At 53.6% G+C, this 19,446-nt stretch overlaps 1 protein-coding gene across 2 annotated transcripts in view; it reads right to left on the bottom strand.

The window, feature by feature from the left end:
* LOC144731068 (B-cadherin-like) overlaps nt 1–18,061 on the bottom strand; it is a 29,058-nt gene extending 10,997 nt beyond the window's left edge. For both annotated transcript variants that reach the window (XR_013587896.1, XM_078612064.1), the window contains exons 1-12: nt 17,599–18,061; nt 14,826–14,883; nt 13,147–13,343; nt 11,731–11,889; nt 11,021–11,165; nt 9,855–10,027; nt 8,733–8,867; nt 7,741–7,926; nt 6,256–6,506; nt 3,214–3,356; nt 1,713–1,949; nt 197–430 (exon numbers count right to left, since the gene is read on the bottom strand). Coding sequence is in view for 1 of the 2 variants with exons in the window: in XM_078612064.1 (XP_078468190.1) it covers nt 197–430; nt 1,713–1,949; nt 3,214–3,356; nt 6,256–6,506; nt 7,741–7,926; nt 8,733–8,867; nt 9,855–10,027; nt 11,021–11,165; nt 11,731–11,889; nt 13,147–13,343; nt 14,826–14,883; nt 17,599–17,679 (1,999 nt within the window). In the remaining variant the exon portion in view is untranslated. The remainder of the gene's footprint in view (nt 1–196; nt 431–1,712; nt 1,950–3,213; nt 3,357–6,255; nt 6,507–7,740; nt 7,927–8,732; nt 8,868–9,854; nt 10,028–11,020; nt 11,166–11,730; nt 11,890–13,146; nt 13,344–14,825; nt 14,884–17,598) is intronic.
* Between the last annotated feature and the right edge of the window lie 1,385 nt (nt 18,062–19,446).

The following is a 19,446-nucleotide window of genomic DNA, read 5'->3' on the forward strand; positions in this document are numbered from 1 at the left end:
GGTGCACACGGGCAGACAGATGTGAGGAGTCCGATGTGCAAACCGTAATCCCACAGCATCATCTCGACGCCACCACACCGACCGTATGTGTGCGCGTGAGTTGAACTTCTTTCGCACCCTACATGGCGAAACGTGCTAATCGGAGGTGTATAATGTACACGGCCCCGGTTTAGATGACCGACGCGGAATGCCGTACCTAGGAAGAGCAGCAGGACGATGAGGAGGCAGAAAATAATGATGAGCAGAGCGGCGAGGCCGAGTCCGATGCCACCCAGGGCCGCGGGGCACGTGAGCTTGTCGTCGCAGTAGCAAATCGTGATCTCGACCACCTGCTCGGACCGCAGGCCCGGCTTGTCCGTGAGCAGCACGGGGACGCTGTAGTGTCCCGGCTGGACGCGGTCCCGGTGCGGAGCCAACACCAGCACCTCCCCTGTGCGGCACGAACGGACGGGCGCACGTGGGAATGACCGCGGTCAATGTGACGAGGTTGGCCGCCCCGTGGATCAGAGGGTCAGGGTGCGGAGCCGGTACCGCTGGGACAGCCCGGGTTTTATTTCAGGTGTCGGCCGGCCCCGCGCTTGCAGCGCGCTCCGTTGACACGTTGTCTACTGCGTTCAGTCGCTTACGACCGAAATTCGATTTGCATCCCGCGTTGCTTCTCTATGATGCGAGGAGGCACTTTGACATGCCGGCGAGGAATTTAAGCACCCGAAAAATGCAAACGCTTATCCTTAAAAAACCGGGTTCTCAAGTGCAGCGAGTTTACGTGTCTCAGCCCGGTCACAAGTGACTGTACACAAACAAAAATAACCCACGTTCAATGAGATTTAGCATTTCACTTGGACAGTTTCCAGCACTGAGAATTAAAAACATCGCTGTCACGTGATGAACATGACTCTTAGGTGGCAGGGTGCGTTGCCCCCGCCTTGCAGAATCGAGGGCCACCTGAGTGGAGCTCAGAGGTAGCTCTGTTATCACCACTTGTGCGGGCCGCTCTTTAACACAAAGGGCTACACCGCTCTTTGAGGGACGGATATGGATATTTCGTCCCATAGCATGCCACTATCAGCACATTGGGATCAACTTTTTTTTTTAATTGGTGATATTGCAAACATCTATTCATATGCATTTGCGGTGGGTGCATTGTAGGCGAGAGGTCAGTCGATGAACAACAAAGGCCTGTTTTACCCACGTTAAAATCAAATAATGTGGAGGATCTTTTAGACCAGGGGTGGGGAACCTTTTTTCTGCCAAGGGCCATTTGGATATTTATAACATCATTCGCGGGCCATACAAAATTATCAATAAAAAAATGTTCCCATTATATTTGGTCAAACATTTAATGAACTCACCCCTAATGTGATGGCTGGAACTGCTTCTCTTTAGTGAGGCGTGTGATGTTAGCTGCTATTGATGATGTTGCTACTCGCAACTGCTTTTCCAGGTTTGCTCCTAGATTTATTGAATTTCAAGTCCCGCCTTCGTTTGCCTTGGCAGGACCACACCAAATGATCGGACATTCCCCAGCCCTGTTTTAGACCAATGACTTTCCAGCAGAATTTGGTTAAGCGGACCGCACAGCAGAGTGCAGGGCTTGTCAAGCAAACAACACGGATGTATTGCCGACATTTCGGAGGGCGACGACACAGCCAAGCGACTCACGGTGAGAGCGCGTCGGGGCGAACGACTGAAAGGGTCAGATCGTCTCCTACCTGTCTGGTAGAGGATTTTCCAGTTGTTGCGGATCTCAGGCGGCTCCTCGGGCAGGGAGAAGGTGAAGGGCCCGGCGTTGGGCGCCTCGTCTTCATCCAGCACCGTCACGTTGATGCCCTGCCACGCGAGGTCCTCACACACCCTGTGGCTGTAGGGCAGCTTCACCCGGGGATGGTGGTCGTTGACGTCCGTGACCCGCAGGAGGATGGTGGCCGTCCCCGTCTGCGGGGGAACGCCTACGGGGAACACGAGCGTCACGCGGGTCGGTCGACGCCGAGAGGCGAACACGACGGAGGGTAAGCGCGTGGCCAGATAATCGTATCTGGGTGCAGCCCTGCAACCGCTCGCTCACGCCACTGATGGCAGAAGGGCCCCCCACTAGATACAGGGACTGCTCTACTCACGTGCATCCGACTTACGAACTTTCAGAGATACGAACAAGCCTTGTCCGTATGTCCAGTTGCCTGTTTGGACCGAGGAGTCGTGAGTTCAACGCCGCGCAGTGTCATTACCCAGCATTCCCAGCATTTCTGCCTGGGCCGCCGCCACTGTCTGTTGTTGTTGTTGTTGTGTTGTCGCTGTGCGGGTCACTCCGACGTTCTCTGTGTGACTTTCACGGACATTATCAACCTCCATCATGTCTCAGACGCGTAAGAGTGGTGAGAGTGTTGAGGGTGGTAGTAAGAAGAGCCATTCCCCGTGTTTATTGTACATGCCGCACAACACGTTTGCAATCAAGAGGAGTAAAGGTGGGACTTAGGAACAATTTGACTCTGTGAACCTAACTCATTCATAAGTAGAGGAGTACCTACATAGCCTCGAGAGAGTCTCCCCCCTCGAGAAGATGTTTGGTCGACTCTACCACGCTGGGAATTTGTACACTGCGTTGAACTTCTTTTGCACCCTACGTAGCGAACCGTCCTCATCGGAGGTGCGGGGCGGGGGGGAAGGACAACAAACTTAACGTGAAAAAAGCTGAACCAGTACTGGAGGCCCATGACCAGTTTCGGCGATGGATCGGCACTGATATTAGCCGTGGCTGTGAATAAAACTCCTAAAGACAAAGATCCACCGAATAGCCTTAACAGACTGTTGGGCCAAGTGTTGTTAGCGAGTAGCACCTATGAAGGCCGCGGCACGGCACACGAGGGGTTGGGTGGCCCGCACCTCGCCCGGCCGCCTTTGTCTCCCGAGTGGCGATGTTTACACACCGCACCAGGTGCTCATTTGAGGCCGAGTTGACCTAGGAGAGGCCCGGGAACCTGTTCAGATAATCGTCACTGGTTTTGGCCATGAGCGGGAATCGAACTCGTGTGGCCGGGCTCGTGGCGCAGCGCTAACCGCCGCGCCACCGCTCCGCACACCACATCTAACGTCCACACGTACATAAGCACGCACGCGCTCGGGCGCGTGTAGACAACCACCGTCGCTCTTTAACAGCGGCAGGAAATGGCGCGAGCGAGCGAGGAGTCACGGTGGGACGACGACGACGACGGGTACCGTTGTCGAAGGCGAGGATGGTGGCGGTGTAGGTGCCATTGTAGAGGCCGCGTGCCTCGCGGTCCAGTCTCGCTCGCGTTCGCACCTCCCCCGTCGTGGGGTTGATGGACAGCCACCCGGATGGGTCGTCGCCCATTTTGTACCTGACGTGGGAGGGGGGAGGGTGGGTGAGAGGGTGGACGTGGTGAGACGTCATTTTAAATATAACTTGTTTTCCTTCCCTGACTTTGACGTGATGTCGGCTTCACGTCGCAGGCAGAAGAAACTCACGACCGGGACTCTCGCAAAGAGAAGGGCACCACCACCTTCCGTTGTGGTCAGAGCGCACCACTGTAACCCGACCGCCGTAGCCTCTTCTCGTCGTTGCCCGTGACACGGCCGCGCGCCTCTTAGCGCATGACCTGCAAAGGGTGTTCCTTTGACCGTCAATGAAACGGAGCGCTTTTATTTTTTATTGTCTGGCCTCTTCGTTTGGCCAAATTAAGTGAACAACCAAGTTAAAACATTTTTATAATAGAGGTTTTCTTTGGATTAGATCGCGTAAATGTATAAATGTGTCGTTAAGCCTGCCACCACACGACACAGCCAATTAGTGAGGGTAATCGGAGGTGCGGGGGTAGGACAACAAAGTTATCACAAAAAGCAGTTCTAAAGAAATGAGTTTGCCAATCTAGATTCATCCAAAGTGCGTAGCTTCAGCGGCTCCCTTAATATCGGAAGGAAGAGCGTTCCAGACGGCCGCAGAAGCGCATCCGAAAGCGCCACGCGATGCGGCGACCGTCTCTGTTCGACGGCGAGCCAAAAGCCGCCGCTGCTGCTGTGAGGATGCCGGAGTTTGCACGATGGCGATTTATGCTCCTTGATGAGAAAAAAAATTAATGCAAAGCGGCGGCCTGAAATTGAACCGAGGTCGCCAGGTTTTGCAGTGCAGTGCGCTAACCATTGCACCACTGCTCCACCCCCCCCCCACCCCCCGCTTGGGCTATGACACGAGTCAAATCATACGAAATGGGCAGGTGATGTTAAGTTCCACAGGTATCTCGGGGTTAGTTCACCTAATCTCTCCTGCACAGATCCAAAGGAGAGATTAGGTGAGCACAAAGAAATGTTCCCCGTGGCCCGCATTAGCAAGGTGCTGGGCTAAGTACTGTACGTGTCTCGCAGCCATTGGTAGGGGGGTGGTGTAGTTTTATTCAGTGTGTGTTTGAGAGATTTGTTTACCTTTCTTGTACTTTGCACTCCTATCGTGTTTTTTGTACCGTTCGTTGTTGTCACGTTCTTACCCCGTGCCCCTACTGGACATCTGTGAAACAGCTCATAGGAATCCTACTGCAGTATAAACACATATTCTGCTTCTGAACTGCTGGATGCATGCATTTTTGGTGCTTGGCTATGTCATGGGGTTTGATTAACCATGCCTCACCGTACTGGCGAGCGAAGCTTGGTTAACAAGAAGGATTTAATCGCGCATGGAGACAACGCTCAGAATTCTGTGTTTGCTGTAAAAGTAAACAAAAAATCTAAAACTATCTAGATTTTTGGTGCTTTCGGTAAAGTCACGTAGATAGAAAATTTTAAATCATTTTTATTATTAATAATTTTCTATCTACGTCACTTTACCAAAAGCACCAAAAATCTAAGTAGTTTTTTTTTTACTTTTACAGCAAACAGGGGGTGTGTTGCAGAACCGTCTTTCGCAGATTTCTGAGCGTGACTTTCCCGAAAGAACCAAAGCGTATGGATTCCTGCAGTCACAAAAGCTTCAAATCAAGATGATTTTGATTTTACCAAGTACAGCCCCACTGAGCTGTAGAGCTCTTTCCATCACTGATGTCAGCTCAACGATGTGGGGGCTTATCGCGTGGAAATTTATAGCGGCAGCCAAACACTCTAAATGTGGAAAAACCGGAGGACCCGGAGAAAAATGCACGTGACCACGGGGAGAGAGACACGCAGACTCCAAATATACAGCAGCAGGTGTCGGGGTCGAACCCACGACCTCCTGTGTACCACGGCAACTTCACACACGACAAGCTACGTGTGATCCACGAACCCTGCCTTTAGTAGCGGAGTGTGGTTGGCATGAATCCTCGTGCAGGGAATGAAATGGGAGCCCTTTAGTCGTCCCCTGGGTAGTCACCTGGGCCCTACCGCTCCGTAGGCCCCCAACACAGGTCGCAAACGGGTTTTGATTCCTTACCCGTACCCGTACCCGGCCGCACCAGGGTCGTAAACGGGTACCCGTACCCGGCCGTACCCGTACCCTACCCGTACCCGGCCAGGTACGGGTAGGGTACGGGTATCGGGTACCTGATTGCGACCTCTGGGATGAAGCCATGTTGCAGGCGCGGGTGGGTTGATTCTAGGAACTTGAATTGTGAGAAGAGACAAGACGTTGGGAAATGAGTGACAAACGGTGACTCACCAGTGACTCACGGCCTACCCGTACCCGTACCCGGCCGCACCAGGGTCGCAAACGGGTACCCGTACCCATACCCAGCCGGGTACGGGTAGCCGGGTATCGGGTAGGGTACGGGTATCGGGTACCCGGTTGCGACCTCTGGCCCCCAAGCAGTTGCACCGCCTGCACACTCGATAGCTACTGCGCTCCCAAGTTGTTTAGAACTGCTTATTGTTGTTGTTGTTGTGTTTAGTTCGCTGTCCTTCCCCCGCACCTCCGATTAGCACGGTCGGCTACGTACGCTGCGAAAGAAGTTCAACATACACACACTACACGACTATACACGACACTACTATACACTACACTATACACTGCACTACTATACACTACACTATACACTACACTATACACTACACTACTATACACTACACTATACACTACTATACACTACACTATACACTACACTACTATACACTACACATTACACGTGACTGCAGGAATCCATACTCTTTAGTTCTTTCGGTAAAGTCACGTGCGTACAAGTTCTACATACACACAATACGTACGTACGTACTTCCCTGCCCTCAGAGAGCTCGGCATCGAGTGAGTGACACCGGCACGGGCTCGTGAGCTCGCAGTACCGGATCTGCTGGTGCTGGCCCACGTCCGGGTCTGTGGCGGTGAACGCGCCGAGCGTCACGCCCGGCGGCCGCTCCTCGGTGACGGCGGCCTCGATCTCGTCGGGAGAAAACTCGGGCGGCTCGTTCTGGTCGCGCACCGTCACGGTGACCGTGGCGGTGGAGGCCGCGCCGGGCTGCACGCCCCACAGCGGCTCCTCGTTCTCCACGACCACCACCAGCAGAACCTGCTTCGTGGACTCGTAGTCCAGCGCCTGGGGCGGGAGACACGGCCGCGCGGGGCGGGGGCGTCCATCGCGTGAACGGCGCCGCTCACGACGCTCACGGAGCCCCCTCTTGGCTACAGGGACTCCTCCACTTACGGACACTCGACTTGCAAACTTTCAGAGATACGAACAAACCTGGTCCGTACGTCCAGTTTGCCTGTCCGGACCGAGAGTCGTAAGTTCAACCGCCGCGCAATAGATGGCGGTGGTGGCATCTACATCTGCAGAACGTGAAGAGCCAGTGGCGTCTACAGGAGATCATACAACTTTGAAAGCCATTCCCCGCGTTTAGTGTACACGCCGTAGAACACGTTTGGAATCGACAGGAGTAAAGTTGGATTTACGAACAAATCGACTTAAGGACAGACCTCTGGAACATAGCTCGTTCGTAAGTAGAGGAGCCCCTGTGTATTAACCTACGGCGCAGTGTGCAGCAAAAGGCCAAGGGGGTGTCATCGCGGTCGATGTCACACCGCTGCGTTTGCGACGCGTGTAGGTCGGGACGTCTCCACGCTCTCTGAATGCTGCCAACGGGGCAAACATACGTACACACATGCTAGGCAACGCGTTAATTCAAACGGTGACGTCCGTTTGAACACTTTCCTCTTTTAGGAATTTTAATTTGGTGCCTAGAGTTAGTCTAAGACGAGTTTACCTGATGACCTTGAATTTTGACGTTATACCTCTTGGTTTTGGGTGTCATTAGCTTTGCTTTCTCACTTGCCTCTGTACCGCGCCGTGCGTAGCCAACCGTGCTAAATTGGAGATGCGGGGGAATGACAACAAACTAAACAGAAAAAGTAGTTCTAAAGAAATGAGCTTTCAATTTAGATGTAAAAGTGAACGGCTCCCAGTGGCTTTCTAATATCGTAAGGACGGCCGCAGAAAGCGCATCCGGTAGCGTGCGACGCGGTGACCACCGTCGTTGTCCGACAGTGAGCCGCGAGGACGACCGGAGTTTGTGCGACGGCGGTTCATGCCCCTCGACGAGATCACCAAGCTATTGGCGGCTCATTCGTGGCGAGCGCTTTGCGTGCGACGATCGCGACCTCGTGCGAAAATGAAGACAGCGCGGGCGCGCGCGTAAACATCCTCACTTTTAAGGGTCTACATTTAATAAAAGTGCACAGCTCCAGCGGCTCCCTAACGTCGCACGACGCCGTGGCGTGTCGTCATCCCCCCTCCCCCACCCCTTCCGTGGCGGGGCTGCTGCTTGCGGCACCTTGCTGACGGTGAGGATGCCCTCGTTGGTGACGTAGTTGGTCGCGATGTCGAAGCTGTCGCTGTGCCGCCCGGAAACGATGCGGTAGCGGGCGCGCCACGCCGGCGTGTGCGGCGTGTCACCGTCCTCCGTCTTCAGCACCAGCACCGACTCGCCCACCATGTTCTCCAGCACCGTGCAAATGAGCTGCGGGCGGCGTCAATTTCATTCAGAGAGGCGTAACCCGTCCGTTGTCGTTAAAAGACGTTGCGCTCGCCGCAGAGGGCTGCGGCGCAAAAACTGTGCCGCGTGGCCTTGCGGGAGTCTCGGTGCCGATAAAGTTATCGCGTTTTTAGTTTTTCGTCGGAACAAAAAGAACGATGACCGACGCACGCACGCACTCCATCGGGAACGGGGAAAGGGTTGATATCTCACGATCTTCCCGAACCGTCGGCCGATCGCTTCAGCCAATAGGACCGCCCGGACACGACCGCCCGATACGTGGCGCCCCACGGAGGCGCTCTCCGGCAGAGGTCGCAAACGGGTTTTGATTCCTTACCCGTACCCGTACCCAGCCGCACCAGGGTCGCAAATGGGTACCCGTACCCGACTGGGTACGGGTAGCCGTTCCCTACCCGTACCCGTACCCTACCCGAAATGAGTGACAAACGGTTACTCACCAGTGACTCACGGCCTACCCGTACCCGGCCGCACCAGGGTCGCAAACGGCTACCCGTACCCGTACCCGGCCGGGTACGGGTAGCCGGGTATCGGGTAGGGTACGGGTATCGGGTAGGGTACGGGTATCGGGTAGGGTACGGGTATCGGGTAGGGTACGGGTATCGGGTAGGGTACGGGTATCGGGTACCCGGTTGCGACCTCTGCTCTCCGGCAACGTCCGAGAGCCTCAAAAGCACCGCGGCAAGCGGCGGGGCGGCGCTGGCGGCGGCTCCGTTGGGTTGGGGGCGGTCGGGAGGGGGGGTGTGGGGGGGGCATCGAGGGCGGCTGCTCACGTTCTGCTGGGGGAACATCGGCGCATTGTCGTTGACGTCCTGCACTTGGATGACGACCGTGCCGGTGGAAGAGAGGCCGTAATCCGCTCCGTTGCAGTCACTGGCGCGGATCAGCAGAGTGTAGAACTTCACAGCCTGCGTCCCGTCGCAACAGCGGAGCGCAGCTCAACGCTGCGAATGCCGGCGAAATACGGCGCGCGGAACGTGCAGCGGCGTAGAAGTACAGTACGATAACGGATTTGCCTTGCACAGTTGCAGAGACAATATTTTTGTATTGCCTTTGAAACTGATTAGCCTACACCAGAGACAGTTTCAAAGACGATGCATATAACGTCAGAGCACGTGTGTTTGCATGTTCACCACACGTACGCGTGGTTAACGCAGTTCTTGATTCCTTGTAAATGCTATTTATTTGGTGTTTTAACATCTTAACACCTGGTTTTATTGCCAGAAAGGGTAAAAAAGGTGCCAGAGATATATCTCATCTGTGAAGGACAGCTCCCTCCTAGCCCTTGCGCTGTAAAAATGGCTTCGATGATAAATGCTCGTGCGACGGTCGTGGACTGACGATTTGCGTCGCACGAATATGCACTTCGCGTAAGCGTAATTACTATTTTTAACTTCACCAGGTAAGGCCACTCTGAGCTACGTAGCTCTTTCATAGAAACGACCTGGCTCTCACAAACGAAGTGGCTTTTTGCGTGGAAATTTATAGCAGCCAAAAATACGAAAAGGGCACCACGGTGGAGAAATGTTAACTACCTTGCGTGATATACAGGAGATCGTGGGTTCGATCCCGACCCGGACGCCTGTATATTTGGAGTTTGCGTGCCTCTCTTCCCATGGTTGCGTGAATTTTTCTCTGGGTCCTCCGGTTTTTCCCCCTCCACATTTATGAACGCGCGTTCATAAATGTGGAGGGAACAACCGCAGGACCCGGAGAAAAATCCACGCCACCACGGGGAGGGAGAGAGAGAGACACGCAAACTCCAAATATACAGCGGCAGCAGCAGGCGTCAGGAGTCAACGTTCCCTTGAGGGTCATTGGGGACTCCGCCGCCCTGCGTCCATTTACCCCCAGCGGTCAGACCTGGGGTCGAACGTCAGCGGACGGATCCTCACCTCTGCGTCGAAGCGAGTCGCGCCCGTGCTGATGAGGCCGCTGGAGCGGTCGATGGTGAACATGCGCTGCGACGGCAGCGGCGGCTGCTGCGAAATGATGCTGAACACCACCTGCACGTGGTTGGTCTGGGGGTCGTCCGCGTCCGTGGCCTCCACCGTCAGGACCGGGCTCCCTGCGTCCCGTAATCACGCGTGGATCACGTGCCACGCATCACCGCGACCGCACGGGATCGCGCGCCACGCATCACCGCACACACTTGGGATCACACATCATCACGCATAATTGCACAACTCACCATCCACACGGGATTGCATCGTGCACATCGTAATTTGTAAACTGACTTCCTTCCCTTTACCAAATACAGTAAAACCTTGGATTGCGAGTAACTTGGTCTGCGAGTGTTTTGCAAGACGAGCAAAAATTTTGAATAAATATTAATTTGATAAACGAGCGAGGTCTTGCAATATGAGCAGTACGTGCATACGCCTTGTCTGCCGAGCGTCACGTGATCACAACTGATATACGAGTGCTTTGGATTACAAACACGTTTCCGGAACGAATTATGCTCGCAATCCAAGGTTTTACTGTATAATTAATTATTTAGATTTGGCCCATCACTGGTATTGATACACATATTGATGCTCTGGCCCTAATTACCAAATTACTTCGAGCATTGATCATAGTGCTCCAGTGTTGCACTCTAACCATTGTAAAACAGTTAATATTGTTGGGGCAAAACACAAAATAGTAATGTGAAATAGAATTATAAACGATGGCGAGATGTTAACTACCTCGTCTGGTACACAGGAGGTCGAGGGTTCGATCCAGACCCTGACGCCTGCTGCTGTATATTTGGAGTTTGCGTGCCTCTCATCCCGTGGTTGCGTAGACTTTTCTCCGGGTCCTCCGGTTTTTCCCCCCTCCACATTTATGAACATGCGTTTAAAGAGCATTTGGCTGCGTTAAAATTCCACGCGACAAGCCACTTCATTGGGCTATCATTCGTGACAGCCAAGTCGCCGTTGAAAAAGATCCACATAGCTCAGTGGGGCCCTTAATTGATATCGCAACGACCGCAACATTACGACAAATTACGTCACGTGGTAACCCCAAATACGACGCGCGCGGACTGGTCTGTGTGCGCATCGCGGTGCGTGGGGCCGACCTGCACGGCTCTTCTCCGACACGTTGCCCACGAATCGCATCTGCGTGAACTCGGGTGCGTTGTCGTTCTCGTCCAGCACGCTGATGGCGAGGTCCAGCTCGGGCTCCAGCAGATTCCCGCGCTCATCCTTCGCGAAACCCTTGAGCTGCGTCGCCAGAAAAGAAAGAAAAGACAACGGGATCGGACGAGACACGAGATCCGCGCGACGCCGTGACCACCGCCTTTGTACGATGGTTAGCCAACATCTGCTGCTGCTACTGCTGCGAGGATGAGCGGAGTTCGTGCGGTGATGGTTTATGCCCCTTGACGAGATCAGCAAGGTACTGTGGTTCATTTGTGGCGAGCACTTTGTGTGTAATGAGTGTGACCTCGTAAAATAATTCAGCTGGCGCATGTGGAGAAATATTTGTTTTAATTTTAAAGGCTTCGCATTTAGAGGATGCTTATAAATGCCTCAGCAACTTAACATCACATCTCATATCAACCATTCCAGCACCTTTCTGCGGCTTATCCAAGGGGATCCCCCAGTGGCAGCGGTCCCTGCGTGGCACAAGGTTGCAAGCAAGCACCGGTTTGCAAATTGGCCATGCGTCTAGCCAGTGGCGCGGGTGCGAGCACGGTGATATTCTGCGGACCGGACAATCCGCCCGTGGGCAATTAAGAGTGAACCGTGCGCGTACAAGGTAAGCGGCGGGTGGGAGGGGATATACCGCGTAGCTTGAAATCTTCTCCCGGTCCAGGACGAACATGACGTTGACCTTGCCGGTGATGGGGTCGATGTTGAAGACCCCCACGGGCGGTTGGTCAGCCCCGGGCCCCCGCAGGCTGTACACCATCGAATTCACGCTCGACTCTTTGTCCGACCTGATCTGTCAGTCGCCCATCGTGAACCACACAAACATCCCCCGGCGCCCCCGCATAGCATTTGAGATTCTGTCGGGACAGGTCCTGTTGGCGAGCACCCGTTAAGGCCGGCACGGCGCGGGACAGGCCTGTGCGGCCAGCACCATAACCCGGTGCTTTTGTCTCCCCAGCACTGAGCTACGCACACACGGGTAGACGTGAAGGCAGTGCACAAACGTGAGTTTAAAATACAACGGTGCAACTTATCGGCAGACTCTTCGTAATTTTCCGGCCGTTCAGCATCGTTCAAGGTCAGCCCCACATCTGGCTGTACGCCTGATGATGCTAGTTGTAATTACTGGATATAACGCGATTGAGTGAACGTAACTACGTCGCACGAGTCGGAATGAGCGGTCGCACGGCTGCTTCGGCGTAGCATCACACAGGGCGGGATGCTGCTGGATGCTGCTTCTAGATGCTACCCACGCGCATCAGTCTCTGCTCAGCCTGCGTACGCATCTCACGCGTTATCGTGGACTGAGCTTTACCCTCTATTATATATATTCTTTCATTATAACGTGATCTTCCATCGCGCGGTGTTCTTCAGGAACTACCGCGTTCTAGGAAAACAAACTCTATCTCTCAATTGGTAGACTCTCAATTATCCGCGTGCAGTTTAGCCGATTCGCGGATTAACCGTGCACCTGAGATTTTGACAAAAATGTATAACTCGTGGATTTTCCCTAAAGCCCAAATGAATCATCTTAAAACAGTTAGAGATTGTTATTCTTGGAAGTGTACATTACAAGTCACGTGCTTAAACCGTGCAAATATGTGCTCCGGTTAATCCGAAATCCACGTGTTCTACAGTACAGTAGTTGCAATATCTCTACAACAGTGGGCGGAGTTTGACTGATGTTGATTGGTGTCGCTCTGCTATCCACCTAGTGGGCTGAGTCTTCTGTGCAGGAGCAGGAAAGTGTTATCACTGAGCGTGCGCACTGATCGGTCTGCGGGAAATTAAAATTTTTGGATGATCCACGATTTTGAATTATCCGCGACCGCCCTCCCCGTCATTATCCCAGATAATCGGGAGTCTACTGTACATTTTATGGCGTCCCCTGTCCAATTTCCTCTTCGCAGGCCTCGAGCCTGGGCCCCTCCACCCCCGTGGGGCCCAGGTCGAGTCTCACACGACCTACACATCACTCGATGAGCCACACCACCGCGCCGAATGAGAGACCCGAGCTGAAGCGCGAGGCTGGGCGAAGGAGACCTCTCACCATCATGAAGACCTTCGGGAACGGGCCGCGGTCGTTCTCGATCACGTGGTTCACTTTAATGGGCGGAAGGATCCACGACCGTTTTTGTCGACCTGCCGGTTCGACGGCCCACTGGTGCCAGCCGTTCTCGGGTGCCGCCTTTGTTTGTCGAGATTGTCCACGGTCTTGTCCTCCAGCGCTGCCGCGGGTCGCATTTGCTGACAAAAGAGAGAACAGGAGGGAAGCTCCAGGAAAAGGTGCAGTGCCAAAAATACAAATAGGGCGCCACAGTGGAGAAATGTCAACTACCTTGCGTGATATACAGGAGATCGTGGGTTCGATCCCGACCCTGACGCCTGTATATTTGGAGTTTGCGTGCCTCTCTTCCCGTGGTTGCGTGAATTTTTCTCTGGGTTTTTTCCCCTCCACATTTATGAACATGCGTTCAAAGAGTGTTTCGCTGCTTTCAAATTTCACGCGATAAGCCACTTCATTGGGCTATCATTCGTGACAGCCAAGTCGCTTTTGACAAAGCGCTACATAGCTCAGTGGGCCTTACCTGGTAAAATAAAGCATAGGCCTTTTGTTAGTTTACAAATACCTCCGCTGCAGTACGCGTGCACGAACGTGCGCAGAGATCTCTTTTCAACCCACTGCAGAATGAGGGCCTCCCTACACTACGCTAGTCGTCAGGGTTATTTGACCATACTTCACCAAGCTTGGTCATTGCGGGTTTGTGAAGACAGGGGTCATATTCTTCCGTCCGATTATAGGAAGCCACTAGTAGCTGTAGACTCTTAAATCTACAATTAAAACTAATTGCTTAGAAGAGTGTTTTTTTGTGTTCAGTTTGTTGTCCTTCCCCAGCACCTCCGATTAGCGCGGTTGGCTACGTAAGGTGCGAAAGAAGTTCAACATACATACACACGTACAGGATAGAAGTTAAAGTATTGTACAGCAATCAATGTTGCTGCACTGAACTCTTCTGACAACCACGTGGCCCCAGAGTCCGAACAGAACCCGGCTTGTCTACGGCTCACGCCCCTTACAGCCGCTAGCCGAGCTTAACCCCCGTGCGAGCTTCCAAGATCTGCCTTGACAACAATGCATTGCGGGTGAGTGGGTCAGAGGTCGCGTAAATCAGGCCGAAATGCGCGAGTGGCGCCGCTTACAGCTTCTCACTCTCATGCGGTCTTCCGTCTGGACCTCGCGACGTCTCAGATCACCCCTCTGACCTTCGCAGAAACCGAGTTAAAACCAAAAGGCGCGCTGCAAACGCATCCAAACCGCCTACCGGTGATGCCCGTCGGGAGATCTTGCCTGCAGTTCTATTCTCGCGCACGATGGCGGCATGTTTCGGGAGCCAAACGCTTCGCCGCGAGAGGGCTTCAGGAGAGCGTTCGTGTACTTTTGCTATTCCTCCTCCCCCGTCGTTGAAGGACCGCAGGCTGCAGCGGTTGACTTACGTGGTGCAGGCTTTGGGTTGCATGGCAACAACCACACTACTGTGACTTGGCTTTAATGTATCTCTCTCTATACGTCTCTACAACTCCACGAGGCTCTATCCGTCTCTATGGGTCGACTAAAAGGTCCACAGTTTGGGTTGCCTGCCCACAGTCGCCCTACAGTACCGTGGCTGGATTAGCCTAATGTAGAGCAAAGTGTGAAGCATCTAACAAAACACGTGACTCCAAACTCACCTGCACTGAGTGGCGTCCTTCTCGTGACCTGGTGACCTCCATGCACCCCACTGCACACCTGATACACCAACAAAGACAAAGATCCCCTGTGTAGCCTGAACAGACTGTTGGGGAAAGTGCTGTTAGCGAGTGCCTATGAAGGCCGGCACGGCACACGAGGGGGTGGGTGGGCAGAACCACGCCCGGCCGCCTTTGTCTCCCTAGTGGCAATGCTTACACACTGCACCAGGTACTCATTTGAGGCTGAGTCGACCTAGGGGAGACCGGTTCAGATAATCGTCACCGGTGTTGGTGGCTGTGAGCGGGAATCCAACTCGGGTCGCCGGGTTCATAGCGCAGCGCGCTAACTGCACTACCGCTCCCCACAACACACCAACACATACTCACACACACACAACCACAACACACCAACACACACTCACACACAACCACAACACACCAACACACACTCACACACAACCACAACACACCAACACATACTCACACACACACAACCACAACACCCCAACACACACTCACACACAACCACAACACCCCAACACATACTCACACACAACCACAACACACCAACACATACTCACACACAGACAACCACAACACACCAACACACACTCACACACAACCACAACACACCAACACATACTCACACACAACCACAACACACCAACACATACTCACACACACACAACCACAACACCCCAACACACACTCACACACAACCACAACACCCCAACACATACTCACACACAGACAACCACAACACACCAACACATACTCACACACAACCACAACACACCAACACACACTCACAGACAACCACAACACACCAACACATACTCACACATAACCACAACACACCAACACATACACACAGACATCCACAACACACCAACACACACTCACAGACAACCACAACACACCAACACATACTCACACACAACCACAACACACCAACACATACTCACACACAACCACAACACACCAACACATACTCACACACAACCACAACACACCAACACATACTCACACACAGACAACCACAACACACCAACACACACTCACACACACACAACAACACACCAACACATACTCACACACAGACAACCACAACATACCAACACATACTCACACACAGACAACCACAACACACCAACACATACTCACACACAGACAACCACAACACACCAACACATACTCACACACAACCACAACACACCAACACATACACACAGACAACCACAACACACCAACACATACTCACACACACACAACGACAACACATCAACACATACTCACACACAACCACAACACACCAACACATACTCACACACAGACAACCACAACACACCCACACTCACACACAGACAACCACAACACACCAACACGTACGCACACACACACAACAAGTGAATCATTAGCGCCATTAGTGTGGCACGGTAACCATTAACAACATTTCTATGAGGGCCTCCCTGCACGATACGGCTCGTTGTTCTTCGACCATACTTCACCATTTTGGTCAGTCACGAATTTATGAAGGCGGGGAACATTGTATGTACTGTACATATCACCACACTTTGTTTCACTGCAATGTCCTCTGTTGTGCACGACGTGAGACTCGCAGCCTACGTAGCACGTGGTGGTCACCCACTCGGGAACCATCCCTCTGAGGTTGAGGAACCTGCTACTACCTCCAGGGGCATTGTAGACACGTGACAGGGACATTGTAGACACGTGACAGGGGACATTAGACACGTGACAGGGACAATGTAGACACGTGACAGGGACATTGTAGACACGTGACAGGTACATTGTAGACACGTGACAGGGGACATTAGACACGTGACAGGGACAATGTAGACACGTGACAGGGACATTGTAGACACGTGACAGGTACATTGTAGACACGTGACAGGGACAGGTACATTGTAGACACATGACAGGGACAATGTAGACACGTGACAGGGGACATTAGACACGTGACAGGGGACATTAGACACGTGACAGGGACAATGTAGACACGTGACAGGGACATTGTAGACACGTGACAGGGACATTGTAGACACGTGACAGGGACATTGTAGACACGTGACAGGGACAATTGTAGACACGTGATAGGTACATTGTAGACACGTGACAGGGACAATGTAGACACGTGACAGGGACATTGTAGACACGTGACAGGGGACATTAGACACGTGACAGGGACATTGTAGACACGTGACAGGGACAATGTAGACACGTGACAGGGACAATGTAGACACGTGACGGGGACATTGTAGACACGTGACGGGGACAATGTAGACACGTGGCAGGGACATTGTAGACACGTGACAGGGACATTGTAGACACGTGACATTGTAGACACGTGACAGGGACATTGTAGACACGTGACAGGGACAATTGTAGACACGTGACAGGGACAATTATAGACACGTGACAGGGACATTGCAGACACGTGACAGGGACATTGTAGACACGTGACAGGGACATTGTAGACACGTGACATTGTAGACACGTGACAGGGACATTGTAGACACGTGACAGGGACATTGCAGACACGTGACAGGGACATTGTAGACACGTGACAGGGACAATTGTAGACACGTGACGGGGACATTGTAGACACGTGACAGGGACAATTGTAGACACGGGCTATGAATATTGTAGACACGAGACGCTGGGGACAAGGGGGACAGGGGGAGGGAGACACTCTGCAAGACGCAGCACGCGGGCGGGCGTGGGGTAGAGTACCGTGACCCACCCAGCCACTCACCTGGAGCAGAATGAACGCGCACAGCAGCAGCAGCGGCGGCGGCAGCAGCAACACGCGCCCACTCCACACGCCGCGGGACATCTCCGCGACCCGCTCGACGTCGTGGACACGGCGGAGTCGGACCGAGGGACCTCGGCGGGGCGAGAGGAAATCCCTCGGGCGGCGAGGCAGAGGCAGGAAGGTCCCCGGGGTGGGGCGTGTCCGAGAGAGGAGCCCTGGAGGTGCGGGTTGAAGGTGGTGCGGTGAGAGGCGGTCGCGCGGATCCCTCGCGTCGCCCACACGCGCACGTCAGTGGCAAGCCCGGGGTGGAGGGGCAGGAGAGAGCGTGGAGGTAGGAGAGTGCGTGGAGGGAGTAGAGTGAGATGAGAGAGGAGAGGTAGGAGAGTGCGTGGAGGGGGAGTGGAGTGAGATGAGAGGGGAGAGGTAGGAGAGTGCGTGGAGGGGGAGGGGAGTGGGATGAGAGGGGAGAGGTAGGAGAGTGCGTGGAGGGGGAGTGGAGTGAGATGAGAGGGGAGAGGTAGGAGAGTGCGTGGAGGTAGGAGAGTGTGTGGAAGGGAGTAGAGTGAGATGAGGGGGGGGGGGGTAGGAGAGTGCGTGGAGGTAGGAGAGTGCGCGGAGGGAGTAGAGTGAGATGAGAGGGGAGAGGTAGGAGAGTGCGTGGAGGTAGGAGAGTGTGTGGAGGGGAGTGGAGGGGAGTGGAGTGAGATGAGAGGGGACAGGTTGGAGAGTCCATTGCAGGATCTTCCGACGTTTGGAGATGTGGGGACTTGTGGAGGCTGTAGAGGAGAGAGTTGAGCCAGGGTGTGTTCAAGTCGGAGGTGTCTCGCGGAATTCTGTGGCAAGGTTTGAGCCAAGGTCAGCCAATACAAATGATAAACTAAATTCCATTAATGAGCCGCACTACGTACGAATGAATTAAACGCAAATTGGTTGTTTCATATGACCGCGGGCCACCTGAGTGCAATACCCAGCCACGGCTACCATCAGTGGCGAATTACAGGCAGTCATCGACCTACGAACGCCCGACTTACGAACCAGCTTCCGGACAACAAAAATATCGACTTAAAACGCGAACTCGCACTTACAAACTGAACCGCTGAACATTTCACGACACTGATCGTATGGCCATTTAAATACAGTGCGTTGTGTTCCCACCTACGAACCGTTCGACTTACGAACGGGTCTCGGGAACGAATTCGGTTCGTAACGTGAGGACTGCCCGTAAAATTGGAAACAAGTCCCGGCAGGCGAAACCCATTTCCCCACACCCCCTTCACCAACCTGCACTGACCCATGGGAGAGAGGTCAAACCCACCCTCCCCCATCCCGTGCCTGCGATGGCATGCGGAGGTCTTCTTCTAGCAGCGGCTGACTAAGGGCTGTAAAGAATAATGATTATCGTCGTTATTTAACACCGGAGACCCGAGGGTGGCAGTGACGTGTCGCGTCTGTGCATGTGTACGTGTGTGGCTGATCAATGCCCGGGTGCGGTCAAGGGATGGCTCCCTATTGCTCAACCATGTTATGTATGCCCGATGACCTGGTAATTGTGGCTCACTCAGAGGAGGAGTTGGAGGCGCTGCTGCTGAGACTGGAGCGTGCCACTAAGAGGTGGGGCCTTACCATCAGCCCCACCAAAATGAAGCACCTGAATGGGTATTTTGTACCATCGGGCACTCCACCCCTACAACTCCCAATCGGTGATGGGGCAGTTGTGGAGAGAGTGGAGAGTTTCCCATACCTGGGCAGTGTGCTCATGACCGGAACCGGTTTAACAGCAGAGGTCTTACTCCAAATCATTCGAGCGGCAATATCTTTTCATCGGTTGCGTAATGCTGTGTGGAAGCT

The sequence above is a fragment of the Lampetra planeri genome, chromosome 37, assembly GCF_965212315.1.
Source record: "Lampetra planeri chromosome 37, kcLamPlan1.2.h2, whole genome shotgun sequence".
NCBI lineage: Eukaryota > Metazoa > Chordata > Hyperoartia > Petromyzontiformes > Petromyzontidae > Lampetra > Lampetra planeri.